This window comes from Trifolium pratense, linkage group LG2 (genome assembly GCF_020283565.1).
Source record: "Trifolium pratense cultivar HEN17-A07 linkage group LG2, ARS_RC_1.1, whole genome shotgun sequence".
Taxonomy (NCBI): domain Eukaryota; kingdom Viridiplantae; phylum Streptophyta; class Magnoliopsida; order Fabales; family Fabaceae; genus Trifolium; species Trifolium pratense.
Window position 1 is genome coordinate 3302203 of NC_060060.1, and position 20106 is coordinate 3322308.

At 30.5% G+C, this 20106-nt stretch overlaps 1 protein-coding gene across 1 annotated transcript; it reads right to left on the bottom strand.

The window, feature by feature from the left end:
- Positions 1-5160: 5160 nt before the first annotated feature.
- LOC123908965 (transcription factor UPBEAT1-like) lies at positions 5161-5668 on the bottom strand. Its single transcript, XM_045959718.1, has one exon. The coding sequence runs from the start codon at positions 5570-5572 to the stop codon at positions 5270-5272; it is 303 nt and encodes a 100-aa protein (XP_045815674.1). The 5' UTR covers positions 5573-5668; the 3' UTR covers positions 5161-5269.
- Between the last annotated feature and the right edge of the window lie 14438 nt (positions 5669-20106).

A 20106-nucleotide genomic window follows, 5' to 3' on the forward strand; every position in this document is an offset into this window, starting at 1 on the left:
AAATAGATTTCATTCATCTCTACCAATATCCTGCATTTTTATTGTTCCTTTATTATAAGTCTTACTCTTTCTCGATCAAAAACCGAAGAAATTTTTTTTTTTTGTGTTTGGTGTACCCCTTGTGTACCGCGTACCCAATATGAAAAAAAAATAAAAATGGCACGGTTTTGGTGCATACCATCCGCGTACCGTATGCGCACCAGTACTCGGTACGTACCCAGTACTGGTATTCTCTTTTAAATGGAGTACCATTGCTTCATAGATGGATATATAGAAAAACTCTTCGAGTAAAGATCCGCAAGAATCATCATTATAGACCGTTAACCACCAACATGAAAAAGTTGGAAAAAAAAATAAATTCCTTTTGTGAACGACATGGTTAACCAAACAAACTATGGTGAAAATGTTCATAAAAAAAGCCACATTTGTCGGAGTTCATATTTTAAGTAGTAAATTGTATTTTTTTTAGATTTTACATTTTTACACTCGCTACTTAACTGAAAATGTAATTTACTAAAAAAAAAAATTTTATTCCTTGAAAATAATTTTGAACTTTTTTTTCAGTAAAAAAATTTTGGAAATTTATTTCCTTAGAAACGTTTTTCGAATGTTATTTTCGGCAATTTTCTTTTTCCAAAAAAAAATTATAAGAACTTTTTTCCGGAAAATTTTGAAACTTTTTTGTTTCTAAAAAAACTACTCCCTCCATTTTTTTTAAAGGTCATTTATGTTGGGTTTTGCTTTACTATTTAATTGTCCATTTGATGTTTTAATAAGGGTACGATTTGTCGATTATACCCATTGTCAAGTACTCTTATCTTTTTCAATAAAACTAAAGTTTTTTTTTATACATAACATATTAAATTTTGTTTCTTTTTTTTACATAATATTTAATTTTTTTTGTTACAATGGAGCCAGAGAAGATCGAACCTAAGACCTCTTGCATACTACTCAAAATCCTCACCACTAGACCAAATACAGTGGCTTTACATGATATATTAAATTTATTGAAAAGAGAAAGTGTGTGCAAAAAAAATAGGAATTTATTGGTGGATTAAAATTTAGGTATAATAGGAAGATAAGATTCAAAAATATATTTTCTTAATTTGGTGTTAGTATTCTAAATTGACACTTAAAAAACGGAGGGAGTATTAATTTTCCCTAATCTTTTGAAAAGAAAATCATAAATGAAAAATGTTAGAACCTTGGGGCCTATTTTTTTTTTATTATTTAAGAACTTATTATCTTTGGAGTTTATTATCTTTGGAGTTTATGTTAAAGGGAATTCATTTAATTTTTTATGGTTGCTTTTCGTCTTCCTGAATTGTTCACACTAAAAAACAAAAACACACTACAGAAAGATATCTTCCGCTAAGATTTGCACTATCGAGAGATATCTTCTTGTAAAACTTGCACTACTAGGAGTTATCAATCAATAGATGAAAGTGACATGGGAAATTTTAATCAATTTAGAAGGGACGAGAAACAACCATCTTAATTTTTAGAGCATTTTAGATTCTACTGAATGAAAAATGAACAAAACCTCACTTCCTGAATTATGCAGCAACTCTAAATCCTCCACCTCTCATCCTAACGAAAGAAGTATTACATTTTTTGCTCAATTCTCTTTCGGACCTTGGTTTCTTTGAACTCTTTGTATGGCAGACATGACAAGATTGGCACAATAATTGGTTTTTTTTTTGTTTCCAACCCTCTAACGTGTTGGACCTTGTTGTGAACTGTTAAGAGTCCCACATCAGTTGAGAGATGGTCTGACTAAGTGTTTATATACTAGAGGCAATCCTCACCTTACAAGCCGGTTTTGTAAGGATGAGTTAGGCCCAATGTCCATTTCTAAGATGGTATTAGAGCCTCTCCACGATCCGCTGGGCCACCTGTTATCAGGTTTCCGCTATCGGGCCACCCACCGTTTATATCCACGCACCAAGCCCAATAATGCTGGGCGTGAGGGGGTGTGTTAAGAGTCTCACATCGGTTGAGAGATGACCTGACTAAGTGTTTATATACTAGAGGCAATCTTCACCTTACAAGCCGGTTTTGTAAGGATGAGTTAGACCCAATATTCATTTCTAAGATGAACCATATGTCTTACAAGTTACAATTTAAGTAAGTTGTTGAGCAACATGATACATGGTGTCATGTATCTCTATATTCAATTGTTGTCTAATAAAATATGTTTCCATTACCACTGATTCCTTTGGTGGATCATTGATCAATTGATTGATTTCTAGCAGCAGTGGGAAGAGCCACAAACGTAGGCTTTTCACTGTTGGGGGAGGTTCATTAAGTCGTTTGCGAAGTTCCGCTCCCTCGTGTTATGCTGCATTTATACTGGCGAGATAAGTTATCAACTAGAGGGAATCCATTTGTCTATTAATAGTCTGCCTTGCCGATTTCGACTAACTTATAATTTATTTTTAGACGTATACATAGACAAATTACTATATGTAGTTCATTAACAATCGACGTAAAAACACATGTTAAGCAACTACATATAATAATTTTATTTTAAAATTTGTGTAATCAATTTATCAAAAATTCAAAAAGAATTTTTTTTACACAAAGCTTCTATTTTTAATTTCTTAAAGTGCATGTGACATTAGGATATTTGTTAGCAAAATCTTTATTAATAGTTTCACAACAGTATGTCATTGATAAAAACAACAGTAAAAAAAAATATACTCCTGTATATATAAACTATAAACACATAAATAGGATGAGACAAAGGTACATAGTGATAAAAAAATAGATAACCCATGCCATGATATTTGCAAACCTTTTATGGATTTGAATTTAGTTGAGAGCTAGAAATGATGCAAGTGGGCTAAAATTACACATACATAGACACATGGTGATATCTAAAAATAAATATATAAATATATAGAGAGAAAGAACCCTTAAAATTTGGCTTTAGCACATGGGTTCATTGAAACCTTGAGTGAACATGTCAAGATCATGACAACCACACAGCATGCTTATTTATCATAGTCCAGGAATGAGGGCCTTGCTGTCCATGTCACTCAGATATTATCTCAAATATCAGCATGAACGCATGCCCCTTCCCATATTCTTTGCAGCCAGCCACTGTATCTTCTCTTCGTGTGCCATTCATATCTGGATTTCATGCATTCAAATTCTCATGCAGTTGTGCAGTCATGCATTATAAACCTTTAGATTTAAACTTGATGGTCCAACTTTAAATATGGATGGTTGAGATTCACGTAGAATCCATTTCCGTGCCATACCATTACCAATTTACCATTACCATTACCATTATTACATTCTCTAATTTCAATTTCTTAATTTGCATCTAGTAGTAGTGTTTAATTTATAAGATTTCATGCAGTCAAATTTTTTTTATAAGAATTCATTTTGAGAGAATATAATTTTAAAATAATTATTACTTTCACAAAAAAAAAATATGATTAATGATTATGATTGGTTCACACAAATAGCAAATGAGCGGGTTTTATATGCTTTACCCTAAAAAAATTGTGTCAACATTTGTTCTCGTCAGGGTTAAAATCTGGATCCACATTAAGGACACACGCGCGCTCCTACACACACATGATAAATAAAGTGACATTACATTTTCTATTGAGATGAGATTTAAATTTATAACATACATAAAATATATTAAATAAAATAAACAACAATAAGTATTTAAAAACAAATTAAAAACTATCCCAAAGAAAGAAAAAAAAAATACAACCAGTTTTCCTTTGCGACCTACATCCCGGCCTTTGGCCTAATTTCTAATTTCGAGGAAAACCAAAATCCGTACCAAACTCTCTGTCAAAGTGGTTTTTTCTATCAAAGATAGAGTGGATTTCTATGGAAGCGGAGAGAGTTCTGGTAAAGGTATATAAACAGCTACATTCTTGCCTCCGACATGACTTTTAATTTCGGGGAAAATCAAAATCCGCACCAACACATTGTAAAAGTTGTTTTTCCTTTTAACGTTAAAGTAAACTTCTCCGAGTACGAATTATGTTGTCATGCCATAATAAAAACTTAAGATTGCGTTTCTACCAAAAAAAAAATTAAGATTGTGAGGTATATAAAGTGTGGACACATCTTTTTAATGAGAGAGACTCTTAAAAACTTAACATGCACTATAGCCCCATGTTCTTAAATGAATATTATAAAATGTTTACTCATATAAAAATGAATGAACTCTGTCCATTTTTCTTCATGTCTCATTCAAGACAATTGCTTAGCACCTGATGACAAGCATGCATGTTAGTATTTATTTTTTAAATTCAAATCTTGATAAAGAAAAATATTAAATTCAAATTGTTTTCACCATGGTCAAAATCCTCAAAAAGTTAAGCTTGTTAAAAATGGTATCACAATTTCACTACCTTCTTTTTTTTTTACTCAAATTACTATTCACTATCTAGGTATGAAATTCTGTGTCAAGTGTCACTGTACAGTGTAAGTGAATGCTTGAATTTATTTTTATGAGACATGAAATTAATTTTAGAAACATAACATTAACTTCTATTGATATTTGAATGTTTGTGTTTTCACCACTATAATTGTGTTTAGTTTTTACATCTCAAGTCAATTTTAACTCAAAACTTTGATTTTAAAGTTTCTACAAGGAAAAATTAATTCTTGCCTCAAATTTAGTTTTCACCATCCAAACCACAATAAGCATGATTTGAGTAAAAAAAATTATCATCAACAAAACCATACTTAGTGGACTATTATCCAAAAACATACTCTTAACATGGAAAAATAAATTATATTTGCTTCTAATTGGTACTTAATAATTCAATGAAAAAAAAAAACAAAAAAAAAAATAGAGAAGCTTGAAATTCTTATGCCAAAGTTTGCTTTCCTTGTTCTCTTCCAATAACTTGAAACCAAAATTCACTTTTATTAATTGATAGAATTTTCCATATATTTTATTTTGGGTTGGAAATGTGAAAAATGAACATTGAAAAAGCAATTATTCAATGCCAATTATAACATTGACACTAAAATAAACCAAAAATTGTTACATGCATTGGATTTTCTTTACAATTTTTCCAATCTTTACTTCTCCATTTTCTCTCTTTCACCAAAGAAAGATAAGTACCTAGACAAATCTAATGAAAATCACAAAAAAAATAAAAAAATAAAAAAAACTACTAGAACAAAGATCTTGTCTCATTTTTCTTCATTAATAAAAGGAAAATTAAATAAAACATTTAAATAAATTAAAAAGTAAAAAAAGAACCATGAAGTAGATTGAAGCTAGCTATAACAATACATCATGTTGATTCTCAGTGTTGTTTCCATAAATCTCAATAAGCTTCTGAAGAATCAAAACCCTTGTTCTTAGAAAAACTATATAATCAGCAGTTTCCTTGAACAATTCATCAGTTTTAACTTCATCTCCATTATGAGAAGGAATTAAATTCTTAAGTGCTTGTAGCTTTTGTGAAAGCTTCTTCTTAGACTTGCATTTTCCTTCTAATTGTCTTCTTCTTGTTCTTCTTGTAGCTTTTTTCACAGAGAGTTTGTAACTATGTTTTGTGTTTGTGTTTGTGTTTGTGCTCATTGTTGTTGAAACAAATAAGTAACCTTAAAAAATATAGAAAACAGAGGAAACAGAGAGAGATGGGAAGGAAATGAGTTTTGTGTTCTGTTTTTTTTGTGAGTTTGAGTTATGGAAGGAGTCATTGGTTTAAGTAATGTGATATAAAGAAATTGCCACTTGTTTATAGTGGTTACTACCAAAATGCCACTGCCTTGAACAATTATTTTTGTTATTTTGTGTCAAATTTGTTCAAATAATATGTGTGTAATTAAACATGACATTAACGTAAAAAACAAAAGCATGACATTGAAATTAAATAATTAATGAGTTCTTTTTAAGATGGATTGTTCCGTAGAATCTGAGTTCTGATGGGAACAATTATTTATCGAATTTTATTTATATTATGGGCAAATTTTGAACTATCAGAGTTATCTTTTCGTGAGAACCAAAGAATTTATGGCTAATGTTACAGTGGACTATCTTCACAAGTGATCCACCGTGGACGAGTGATCTACCGAATATGAATTTTACGAAATTCGCCGTTGGATTAAAAGAATTTATATAGAGAAATATGTACTACATAAATTTGTGAGATTGTTACTAACATAAGAAGTATTATCTTTTATCATACGGTGACACTTACTCTACCTCTTGATAATGTGAGAGTATTTATCCAACAATTAATGAGAACAAATCATAAAAGTAAATTTGTATGTGATACTCACAACTAACTTATAATCAATTTTTATTTCAAATGCATATAACTTGTTCTTATTGGTTGATGAATAAATATTCTCAAATTATTATGGATAAATTAGAAAATACCAATATTATTAGCTAACATAAGAAATGATCGGCTGCAATTAGTTAAATCAGGTTGAAAGTTTTAATTTATTTTTATAAAAGGTTTTACATCTTGTTTTGGCTATCAACCACCGATATTTTTATTTATTTTTGGTCAAGTAGTTTAATAATTAAAAAATCTACCTTAAAACGAATAAATGAAGTGTTTAAGGTTCGAACCTCGATTCTGCACATAAAGTGCGAAGTCTCTATCAATTGAGCTAAACTCACGGGGACACCACTAATATTTGTTATTGGTAGCTAGTTATTATAAACTAATTCCTTGAGATAATCTATCCAAGGGGATATTCCTTCTAAATTTCATACACACAAATTTGAGATTACTTTCCTAACTACGTGTTTAAAAGACACAATTATCTCTAAATTTAAAAGTTATTATTACATCCTAAGTAAAAAAAAAATATTACATCCTTTGTACCATTGTTTGTCATTGTTATAGACAAAAATATATATTGATTATTTAAAATTATACAATATGTATGTAGGTCCTAAAATCATTATGTTTGTTAGGCAAATAGGAAACTACCAAGATATTATAAATTTATAATAAAAATGATAAATAAAGAATTAAATAAGTTTCTTGTCATATAAATATTTTTAAATAGTAGTAATTCTTACAATAATAACACCATTTATAAAATTATAAAAGTGACCCATATTAGAATTTAAACTACAGTATCCATTAGACGAAACAAGAATTGCAAGTAGTTGAAAATGGAGGGACCATAGAAGAAGAAGAAATTGGATATTTTGATGTAATAAGGTTATGGTAGTAATTAATATTGGTACGTGATGAATGACCCCTACCCTCCAATTGAATTGAAAAAAGAGAAAGAAAGCGGGAAGAGAGGCAAGTTGCAGACAGTGATGCAGCCAGAAACTAAAGCCTGCCCTTCTGTAACGGGGCACATGTGAAAGGTCCCTAGAATTTCATTTTCTTCAATTACCATTTTGCCCCCATATCATTCATAAATCATATAAGTGTGAATTTATATACATCAAATATTGAGTAATCAGTCAATTTAATCCCTAAACTATCACTCTCTCACCAACTTAGTCCCTAAACTATTAAAAACAACTAAAATGTCCCTAATCTATTTTTCATCCGTCAATTTAGTCCCTAAACTATCACACTCTCACCAACTTAGTCCATAAACTATTAAAAACAACTAAAAGGTCCCTAAACTATATTCACATCCTTCAATTTAGTCCCTCATAAACATCATTTTATGATTCCTAACAAACTTGTTATAATATCTCAAGGCACTTCTTAACACACTAGCATGGATGAAAAAAGCTAGTTCCTACTAGTATTACCAATAACACAACCAATCTGCAAAGATAATTCACTATACAAATGCTTGGAATTTAATAAGACTTTGTTAGCATACTATATATAATGACACTTTTGTACCCTTTATGTCATCATTATACACACTAACACACCCCAAAACATTTTTACAATAACAGAAGAAAATGAATAGAAGGATAAAAAAAACTCTCAGACCCGCAACTTCAAAGGGATAAAACAAAATCACAAACACTTACAAATTTTTTTTTTGAAACAGCCAAAATGATATATATAAATGAAAAATAATCTACCCAGCACAAGACGTGCCAGGAAAGACTAAGTAAGGTTACAAAGAACCGAAAAACAAGAACCAAAAAGAGGCTAAACAAGGCTCATACAAAGCATAGGACTAGACCACCAACTATGGCAGTTCAAAGCTAGATTAACATTCGACGCTTTCAACCACCGGTAGGAAAAAGTCTTGATCTTGTCCAACATGTGATGCACTGAATTTGCTGAACCTCGGAACAATCTATGGTTTCTCTCAGTCCATACCACCCACACCACAACAAGCCAAATCAGCTGTAGGAAAGAACGTCGTGCTCGGAGACCACCTGCTGAATCAGAAAACTGTACAAAATGATCTGAAGGAGTCTGAGATGTCACCAAAGGAGAGCCAATCCAAGAACTAACAAGGGGCCAAAGGGCACCGAAAGTACTGCATGAAAGGAACAAATGCTGAACTGTCTCAATCTCTCTGCAACCAGAAACACAATGATGGTCCGCCTCAGATAAAATCCCTAAACACTTACAAATTTACAAAAGTGAGAACAAAAAACAGACCTGATTTTAGCGTAGTCTCTAACAAGAAAAGTAAATGTTTGAGCTTGAGAAGCTTTCAGTCCAGTGGGACTATAAAACTCACTAGGATAAGCAGTATTATTAAACCAGACAAAACAACAAGCTATAAAACCCAAAATGGTTGAATCATATCATTTTTTTTTAATCTTTCAGTCAAAGAGTTGAATAAAAAAAATATTATGTGTTAAAAAAAAACGACAATTGCCACTTTTTTTATACTACAGATCTCTTTCGTTCTAAATGATTATTCTGAAAGAATGAATTGAGTTCGGCGACTAGAGGTTATATTTGCGTTGCGAGCAAAACGGTTGTTGCCGGAGAGTGGAGTGGTTGGCGGCGAGCAGGGTGGTTGTTTTTGTCGAAGCACGTGGAAAAAGAAAGGGTGATAATAATTTAGGGTTTTATAGACAAGTTAACCGAGGACTAAATTGACGGGTGAAAAATAGATTAGGGACCTTTTAGTTGTTTTTAATAGTTTAAGGACTAAGTTGGTGAGAGAGTGATAGTTTAAGGACTAAATTGACTGATTACTCATCAAATATTATATCCAAGTATGCTACAAAGAAAGTGTCAACCGTGATATATATATATATAACGTACATATTTGAGTCTATTAACTATTTGATTTTAGATTCGATTTTTGACTGGTGGGAATGTAAAATTATTTATTTGAAGAGATAAATTCTTTAAAATGAGTCTAGTTACATGTGGAAGTTACTTTTAGTTTAAAAAAAAATGTTAAGAGATATTTCTCAACCAATAATTAATTTGTTTAACTAGTAAGAGCGATTAATCGTTTAAGTAAATAATTGCGGAAAAGTCCCTGTGAGCTTAAATCAATTGGTAGGGACATCAAACTCTATGTGCAGGAGCTTGGGTTCGAATCTGAGACACTTTACTTATTCATCTTTAATGTTGATTTTCTAGCCACTAGGCTATTTGACAAAAAAAAATTGAGGAAAAAACTTACTGCTAATTTATATGTCTTATATAAATTTTTCAATTAAGATTAATAATCATCACTAAAGAATTTTGTACATATATCTTGATAACAAAAGAAACCATCAATCATTAGTTGGTTCGTGGTGATTGACACTAACTGCATGCGAACCAGATTAAATTGGTTGTGAAAGAAAAAAGAAATAAAATAATCCTTATAGCATCGCTTTATTTTATTGACTATGGTTTCTAAAGAAAATATGTTTTTAGTAATTTAAAGTTGATAAGAATGTTTGTAAAATTTGGTCAAATTGTTGTGGTCTGTGGATGTTTATAATTTTGACCAAATATAAGTGTTAAAGATTGAATTAAAGTGTCACTTTTTGTACTTTTTTCAGTTTTAAAGTTTGATGCATATTTACTTTTCCAAAGTATATGATCATATGGTGTAGTAGTAGCTTTTGTTTAATTGAGCAACACAGTAATAATATTACGTTCAAAAACACAGTAATAATATTAATCGTTTGATTTTAATCAATAATCATGATTATTTTAGCACATGTGTAATAAAATTAATGAACAAAATCGATTACTACACGGTACAATCACATACTTTTTCTAGCTACTGCAGTAAATCCAAATCTTTTAATTGAGCTTAAAAAAACACTCCCAAACTTTAAATTATAATAAAAATACTATATATTGTGCACAACATTTCCACATGTTGAAATGCTTTCTTTCTGTATATATGAAAATGTTACTTTTAGTTTAATTAGTAAATAAATAAAGCAAGTGATCACACTTGACTAAAAAATTGTTACATGCTTATATATTAAGCACATAAACATGATTTATTCAAATTTGCAATTTATTTCGACAAATATATAAATGTCCCTTCTTTTTATTCCTATGTTTTCCTCCCAAAAGGAAACACATTTTAAGAAACATATTATTATATAGGAGAATGTTAACTTGTGCCCTTAAGGCACATGTTAAGAAGATAAATATGGGAAATATTTATTGAACTTGTGTTATATTCAATTGTCTAAGCATTAAATTCTTTGTATCATTAAATGCTATATATTTCTATTTTTAGGTAGCTTAACATGTGCCTTTAGGGCACAAGTTAACATGACCCTATTATATAATGTATATAGTACTTATATTTATTTTATCCATTCATTAGATACTCTAACATTTAAAAATAAAAGATGATCATGTACAAATTAAGTGTATTACGGAAAAGCATAGTGCAGTTGTCGTGAATGTGATATTTGCACATGTTGTAAGGATTTCTTGGATTATAATATGTTCCCTATCAATTCTATCTAGAATAAAATATAGAGATGAAATTTAAAAAAAAAAAATTAAAGCATAATACGTGTTGAATTAAGCCGACCTAAATCGACACTATTTAGGACATAAAATATTCTATGAATTGTACCTAGTATGGCATCTTCGAAAAAGACAAATCCTTCTTTTCATTTTTATGAAAAAATTTAGATGAAAAAAAAAATGATATTGCAGTTCACTCCTAAAAAACTCTAGCTTATAAATTACTTGCAGATTATTTATATTTATCTTTTTAAAAAACACTAAGCTGAGCTCGAATATAAAACCTCCTATATTTTAATGTGAAAAAAAAAAACAATAATAAAGTACTATTTTTTGTTTTGTTTTAACTTCAGGTTCATAAAAAATAATGAGTTTAAAGACTATGCACGATCAGTGTAAATTAATTTTACATTGACAACCAATAAGAATGAAGCATTATTCCACGTCATATTAAGAAAGTGTAAAATTATTTTATATTTTCAGTGCATATTCTTTTTTCTCAAAAATAATATCTTAATAATTCAGATTTTTGTTGTTAGATAAGTAAAATTTGTTCAAGAAATTGTTCACTTCAAAAATCGAATAAAGTACTATTCTAAATGTCATATTTTCTTATAAAAAAAATGTCATCTTTACATTAAAAAAATTTCACAATGATTCATGATTTATATTTTCAATATAAACTTTATATCTATTTTATCTTCAAACTAATTATGTGCATAACTATTATATTGTTACATTTTTTTTTGTACAAATATATTGTTACATTTTAAATTGTTACTAGATAATAATTTTATTATATTGTTACATTTTTTGTTAATTTGTTACAACGTTTTTTTATTTATACGAAATAATTAAAGGTGATATTTTTTCGATTCTATTTATAAGTAAAATAATACAGTACTTTTAAAATTTATCAAATAAATAATATATTTAATTATAATGTAAATTAAATATTAATTATTCTCTTATAAATTTAAAAGAAGATTTTTTTGGTTATAATTTAGACTAAAGAGATCGAGTACAATATGACACAATCACACAACAAAGTAGTCTTTTTTGTGGAAGAGGAGAAGCTTCGTCTGTCTTGTAACACTTTGTGAATTCATTGTATAATCTTTTAGTAGCGCTTTATCTCATCATCACAACAATACTATTCTGTTTTCACTTCAAGTTTAATTATCTACAATGTTAATTATCGTCATGGGTTTAATCTTTAACTTTTAGCTATGGAAAAAATTAATTGAAAAGCAAAAACTTGAATTACGTATTTCATAGATTTTTTTGACTTCGCAATTAAAATTGCATATTTATAACATAGTAAATAAAAATAAAATAATTAAAAAATAACAATCTTCGTTTTCTGTCTTAGAATTGCAAATTAGGTCAAACTCAATTCTACAAAATCGGCTTATAAGGTGAAAATTGTCTTCAGTTATATATATATATATATATAGGTAATTTTGCAACCGATGTGAGACTTCTTAACACATCCACGTGTACAATACTATTAGGTTTCAGGTGCGAATATAAATGGTGGGTCGTCCGATCAGAAACTTGGTACCAGACGGCCCAACGAATCGTGGAGGAGACTAGTGGCGGATACAAAAAATTTGTTCGGTGGGGGCTAAAAAATATTCCAACAACCAATTACTTTTTAAATGATGTTTGATTTCTTTGTTATACCATGTTATAGATATGAAGTTTTACTACCGTTAATATATAGTACTTAATCTTCAATCTTGTTTGGCATACAAAGGGATTTCTCATCTTATTACATCCAAATATTCTCTATATACAAGAATTGAAAATTGAACCTCAAACAATTTATTTTGCTAACAAAATTATATGAATATCTAATTTATTTTTATAAAATACAACTAAAAATCATTACTACAAGAAATAGAAGATATAAGAATTAAAGAGAGACATGAAAGATTTAACTGGAGAGTGAAAATATATAAAAAAAAAATTAAAAAGGCATAAGTGTAAGTTAGTGGCTTAATCAATTTTATGGGGCTTAGAAAATATAATAGTATTTTATTTACACTAAAAAAACAATATAATAGTATTATGATAGAAAATAATAGTATTCTTGTGGGGGCTTGAGCCCCCAATCCCCTAACCTGCATCCGTCTTGGAGGAGACTCCGATCTCATCTTAGAAGTGAGAGTTGAGTCTAACGCAACGCTACAAAACATGTTTGTAAAGTGAGAATTATTCTCACTTTTAAACACAACTATAAATTATTTTTTTCAGCTATCAGCTATCTTATAACTTATTTTTACCAAATAGAGTTATTGTGTAAAAATTAACATATTTAAACTTTTTTTTTAAGGAATATGTAAACTTAAAATAAAATAAAAACACATTATTTTAATTAAGAAAAGGAAAATATCCATCTTTTAGAAAAAGAAGAATATGAATTATATGCATGAGTGTTGTTGTATTATTATGAGATATAGTGGAAGGGCATAAGAGTAATTTAAAGTAAAGAAAAAGGTGTGGTAAGTTAAGCTAGTTGTAATGGAGGTGTGGCTTCCCCTAAAGGGTGCATGTGAAGATGATATGGGCCAGCAAAGCTCCGTTACAGAAAGAGAGAGCACATGGTGAGCACATGATTTGGAATGCATGGCCTATGAAGACGATCAGCAGCAGCATGTGACAAACAAAGGAGGGGACAGTAAGGCAGCACGAAATGTACAGCATGTTCTGCACATTCCCTGCATGGAACTGATCCAAGTGCCACCCTCTAATATCTTCTCTATTAATTCCCCCCTAATTCTATTAATTACTTATTCTTAATTAATTGATCATCAGTGAATTTCTTTTTGGTTATTAATTAACTCTCTAATTTCCCAAGAAAGAGGACGATAGTAATTCAGAGTTCGACCGTAAGAGTTTAGGAAAGTCTGATCAATAATTATTTTCATCAAGAATCAAATTTGAGTTCTCCCAAACAATCCGTTTTAGGAAAAACTCATTAACCACTTGAGCTAAATATTTTGATTGATGATTAGTAGATTTCATTCATAACGTATCATATACGGAAAATGCTAATAAATGTTTAATTATAAGACATTCTTTAGGGTCTCTATAATTTTAATTAAGCTAGTAAGGATTTGCATTTTATATGTAGAAATTTGGAGTTTTTTTATTTTTTATTTTGACACAATGCTTGGCTAAATAATCTCTATGGGAGAATAAGTTTTAAGGTTGCGAGCACTAAGTTTGGCTAAATAATTTGAACAAGCATTACCCTCTCAAAGGGTATGAATAAATTTAACCCTTCATTAATCTCTCACAAGGAGTTTCTTTTGTTAGGGATCATGGATGATTGCCGCATAGTGGTTCTAGCCATTAACAAGATCAGTAAGCAACTTGATAACAATTTTAGAGTTCAGAACCAAAGCTCTTTTAATATATCCAACCTCCAAGCCAAAGTAAATCATATGGTATAGAGGTAGTAATTCGGCGTGTAGGATGTTCGAAAATCCTAAATTACCAGCAAAACCGTAAAATCAAGCACCATCAAAATTCAGAATCACACCAAAGCTGGAGATTCAAAATTATCTATGTTAAGAATAATGGTGATTAGTTAGTAGTTTCTATTAGTTAGTTAGAGTTTATATGAGTTTGTTATAGTTTGTTATTAGGTGGTTAGTTAGTTAGTTAACCCCTAAATTGCTCTATATAAGAGCCATCATTGTACTATTTTCATCACCTTTTATCAAATATGAATCCTTATGATTTTTACTATCTTGAAGACTTTCTAAAGTTTTCTCCATTTTCTCCAAACCATGGAAATCTTAACATGGTATCATCGCCTCGGTTTCGATCATCGAGAATCCGTCCCGCTTCCGCCATTGTACCGATACCGGAGAATCCCTCCATTGCTTACCACAAAGAAATTTACACTGTACTTTTTGATCCACCTTCATTTCTAATGGTTCACTCCATTTATTGTCACTTGTGGAAGAAATCGAAGATGGAGAAGAAATTCTTGCCACTTCCACCACTTCGAAAATCACCACAAGAATCTTCAATTCATGTTCAAGAACTTTTGAGTGATTCAATTCCAGAGGCAGAGGGGGAGATTTCATCACCATCTACCTCTGTTCTTGTTTCATCTACCAGGTTTGGTAATTTTCATTCGGAAATTGTTCCGATCAAATCGATTGAGTTTGTGAAACCAGAGATCAAAGACTGCACTGTCAAGATCGGGAAAATAACATGTATTCTCGTTGATTCAAGCTGCAGCATCGAATCCGCGTTTTCCGCTTCAGAAGAAAATGAGAAATTGAAGAATCTGGATCTGTTGAATCAAGAGGCGAAGGTAGAAGAAAAATTGCAGAAATTCAAGCCACAAACATCGAATCATAAGTTGTTATCTGAAATTTCTTTTTCTGCAATTGATCGTTTCGTCGACGTCTTCATCGAACAAGATCCGGTTTCGCCAAGATTGGAATCAATCGAACACAGTCTTGCCATCATTGTAGAGGTATTGGAATCTCGCAATTCAATTTTTCCCGTTTCTGCTGCAAATCACTTTGAGCATCTCGATCTCTATGGTATTCTCGACACTGTTTTTGATCCCGGCGGTGTGGTTACGCCTCTCTCTATAAAGCTACTTTATGGTGCGATGATATTCGTCTCACCGTCAACCTTTGGTTTGCTCATCGTGTTCTTGTTGAATTTTCCGTTGAATTCATCGTCCTTGTTTTCGATCCCGGCGGGAATCGTCACCGATCACAGTTAAAGTCTCTAACTACTATCCTCACTTCAGAAGAAAAGCACACACAGGTCAGTGATTCAGAATCTCCATCGTCCTTCATTGACTCTGAACTCAAACTGGCTTCTGAACTCAAGTTTGCTTCTGAACTCAAGTTTGCTTCACAACTCAATCTGGCCTCTGGTATACCTTCTGATACAACTTCAAACTTTTGCATCTATCATCCGTAATTGGATTTTATTGTAGTCTTGAGTTTGAAATTTCATCCATGTTTTGGAATTTTTTTGGGAGCAGCTCTAAGAATTGAAATAGTTGATGATATTTGTTGAAGTTGATTAATCAGTTTTGGTTCTGTTTGGCGCTTGGTTTTTTTTTTTTTCAAACTCATACCAAGGATTTTCTTGCTATGAGTTTGAGGGAGGCTATTACAATATAGAAGTTAGTTCTACAACATTGTTCAAGTTTTGTTCTGAAGGTTTATAGAGTTGAAGCGTTATCAGGTTCTGAATGTTTTTGGTCAATCAAATGGTTGTTGAAGGTTTGGCTTTTGTATCACTGTTATTGATACTTTTGGTTGCATACAAGTGGCAGCACCAATTGTAGAGTAAAATTTGTTTGAATTTACTACTTTCCAATGTGGATTTTAGCTTACTGGTGTTGGATTGTTAGATGTGTTTGAGAGGAATTCAATTTGGAGCAGCAGATTTTAGTGATTGGCAATTTAATTTGAAGCCTCAAACTCTCTGTTTCATTGCTTGAGGACATTAGAGATATTATTGGAATGAAGGGCTCTTGGTTAGAGTTTGTTGATTATTTTGTAATGATCTCAAGCTTGTTCTAGAGGCAAATTCATATTATGATGGAATGCCCCTACTACTTCTTTGGTTTATTTTGTTGGCTAAGAATTGTGCACAAGCTGCCATGAATTGCTACTGTTGCAGTTTATTTTGTGAGGTTACTGAGATATGCCAAAACCTTGTTACTGCTATTAAGGTTTAGGAGAATGATGAAGCTTGGTCATGTTTGAGCCCTGGATCGCATGGTTGGATTCCTATTGGACGTGGGTCTCATGTTTGATGCAATAGAATTTTAGTTTGTATTTTCATTGTGATTCAAACTCAAATTGGAAAATTTTCCAATGTTGAGTTTGAGGGAGGATGTTAAGAATAATGGTGATTAGTTAGTAGTTTCTATTAGTTAGTTAGAGTTTATATGAGTTTGTTATAGTTTGTTATTAGGTGGTTAGTTAGTTAGTTAACCCCTAAATTGCTCTATATAAGAGCCATCATTGTACTATTTTCATCACCTTTTATCAAATATGAATCCTTATGATTTTTACTATCTTGAAGACTTTCTAAAGTTTTCTCCATTTTCTCCAAACCATGGAAATCTTAACAATCTATATTACTCTCATCAACATTCAGAATCATACCAAATTAATAAACTTCAGTTAAGCAAAACCAAATTATTCAAAATAACCTAAATTCAATCTCTAGACTCTAATTCAAATAATCATTCGTTAAAATTTACTTACTTTACATCTCTAGCCTACCAAACTTCTGATTACTAAGTACATTTCCCTATTAACATGAAGATCGTGACTCAAAAACAATCATATACTCGATACAAAAATTAATATATAGTACCTAATTGAAAAATACACTAGGACTATAAATTAATATACAAAAATTAATACGAAAATTATGCATAGAGTCCTAGTGTATTTTTTAGCTTTATAAGGGCACATGTATGTATATACTTGGTTTTCAAGCCATTTCTAATCGGCATGCATGTGTGACATGTGTAGATTCTGTAGTATAGCATGTGAATCTATCCAATTGAGAATTTGGATTTAAGAGAGGAAGCTACTTTAAACCACTTTCTCATATAAAAGGATATTTAATTTAAACTTTAAAGTATATCTTACCACTTTAGCAATATTCGAATTGATTTTATCATAAGTTCTCTTATCATTTTGTACTAATAAGATGTATTATAAATCTGATCACACTAAAAGTTCTACAACATGACTATGTCATGAAATTAAATAATCAAGAAAGTTAAAAACTAGAGAGAAAGACAACAATAGATCATAGGGAATAAAAAATGTATGATATAATCATGTATAATATTAAAATATGAGTTCAAAACCTTTATTGCATTGTGTACTTTATTATTGCACAAAAGCAATATATTAGTTTCCATCATGTTAAAAATTTGTGAAGTTTGTACAATTTTTTTTTTTTTGTGAAGTTTGTGACTTAAAATCAATATTTGAGATGAGAGTCAACACCATCAACTTTGAATAATGAAAAGTTAAAAAGCAAAAAATAATATTGGTGTAAATGTTGTGGTGATTATGATAAGTAGATTAATTCTATTATAGACACATCAATTAGACCATAGAGGGTTTGAAGACATTGGACCGGAAGGGATAAAATGAAAAGTAGTGCGTCCGGTTTACCGAGTTCTACTACTGCAGAACTCAATCATCATACTCAAAAGAAGAGTTTGATTCAGACTCAGAAAGATAAGAAAATTATTAATTATTTGGAGAAGTATATAATTTAGTGGACTGGTAAATTTTATGGGAGCTGAAACAAAATATAGTGTTATCAAACCGTAACTCACACTTGATGCACCATAACATTGAATTATTAGAGATGATTGTGTGAATAAATGACATCATCCTCCTCAAGCATTGATCCTAGCTATAATCACTCACAACAAACCAAGTATGTGCTATATTAGCTTGAAGCATTAAACTTACCATGAATTTCATCACTACTTTGAATTGTAGCTTCAACATGTGCCTTAAGAGAAGGTTCATTAATAGTTGGCACTATTTTGCGGTTAACCTCATGAGGAACATTTTCCCTTATTTGGTTGATGATCACGTACTAAAGTGCAAATTAAATAGTCCCTTATTCCTTCTACAATCGGACAAACCAAAAAGGGCATAGCATCTCATATTCTACACCCACAAAAGAAATTAAGGGTACTTTTGTTTAACATTATAATTTATAAAAAATGCAAAATGCAAAATGCATTTTTAATGTTTTAATTTGGTTGTGTTTAAGTTCTTTTCATAAATTATTTCGTTTAGCTTTTCAAAAGAAATCGTTTTTAATAGCAAAAGGAGAGAAATACAAAATCTCTTTTTATAATTTTACACAAATAGTTCATTTTTTTTAACTCAATAAAAAGCAATCTCTAAATTATTTATATCAAAATCAATTTTATTTTAATTTATTAGCAAACGCCTAACTTTTAGTTACCTTCAAAATCCAAGAAGCCTGAATTTGCTATAGTTATAGAAAATGTGCATTCACATGGACAATAACTTAGGCTAAAATTTGAACTATCCATTTTTTAAACTTGGTAGATCATGAATATTTAAAAGTAATATTGAAATCTTAGTTGTGTCGGATTTTCATCCAATAATTCTAAACACTTGTCTAATATTCACCGAAGACGACTTGGATAAAATACGTAAGTTTCTTTTAATTTAACTAAGGTCTCATTCATTTTCGAGTTTGAGTATGCAGCAACGTATACTCAATTTATACCAAGAAAATGTGTACGTGTTTTCATTCGGTAGGAAATTTATATTCAAGATCAAATTAATTAAGGAGTCTAAAGTTTCTATCATGGAGATATTGTACAATTAAGCACTTAACTAAGCACATGCATGTACAATTAAGCACCTTACAAAGCACATGCATGTAATACACAATTAAGCACTTGTTATGGACCATTACCTTAAGTCATTGTCTATACAGAACAAACAGAATGGGTTATGAGGAACAAGATAATCAAGAGGAATGGGATAGCTCTGAAAAACAAAGAGATGTGATGTAACATCTTTTTTTGAATCCAATTGATCAATACACTACACACTTTAACTATACCCTTATTACATCATGTCATGTGCAGGCATGTTTCTTACACTTTATTCGTTTTGTTTTTGTTAAAAAACATATTGAGCTGTGAATTATGATACTATGGTATATCCAAATAAAGGACATGAGCTATAACATTTACATTGATGAGTACCTTCCCTTGTTTTTGGTTGGAGATCTATGACCCACAACATGCCAACATGTTTTGTCTAACGTGAGACAATTTCGCTTTTGTTGCTTTTTCCTTTAACATATGGTAATTATTTACCCTTGCCAAGGTAGTTGGCATGCTCATAGTACTACATATGGTAGCTAGAGTTTCAAATATTACTTACTTTTTCTTTTTTTTCCACATGTTCTTTCTATGAAATGTACATTAAATATAAAAATTTCTTTCAATCGAGATTTAACTAATTTTCCATGAGGTAAACTACAAACAACAAAAATGTTATAATGCTCATCTCTCTAAAGTTATTAATCTCTTGTAGTAGATATTAGGGTTGAACACAGACTCGCGATCCGACTTAAAATTGGCATACCGTCAACACATACAAGCATTTATCGGGTATGGCTCGATTTTCAGGTCAACGATTGTAAAAAATTGGTTATTAACAGTTGCATACGGGCATGT

Excerpts from the sequence above, each read along its gene's own strand:
- LOC123908965 (XM_045959718.1), bottom strand. The coding sequence starts at position 5,572 with ATGAGCACAAACACAAACACAAACACAAAACATAGTTACAAACTCTCT.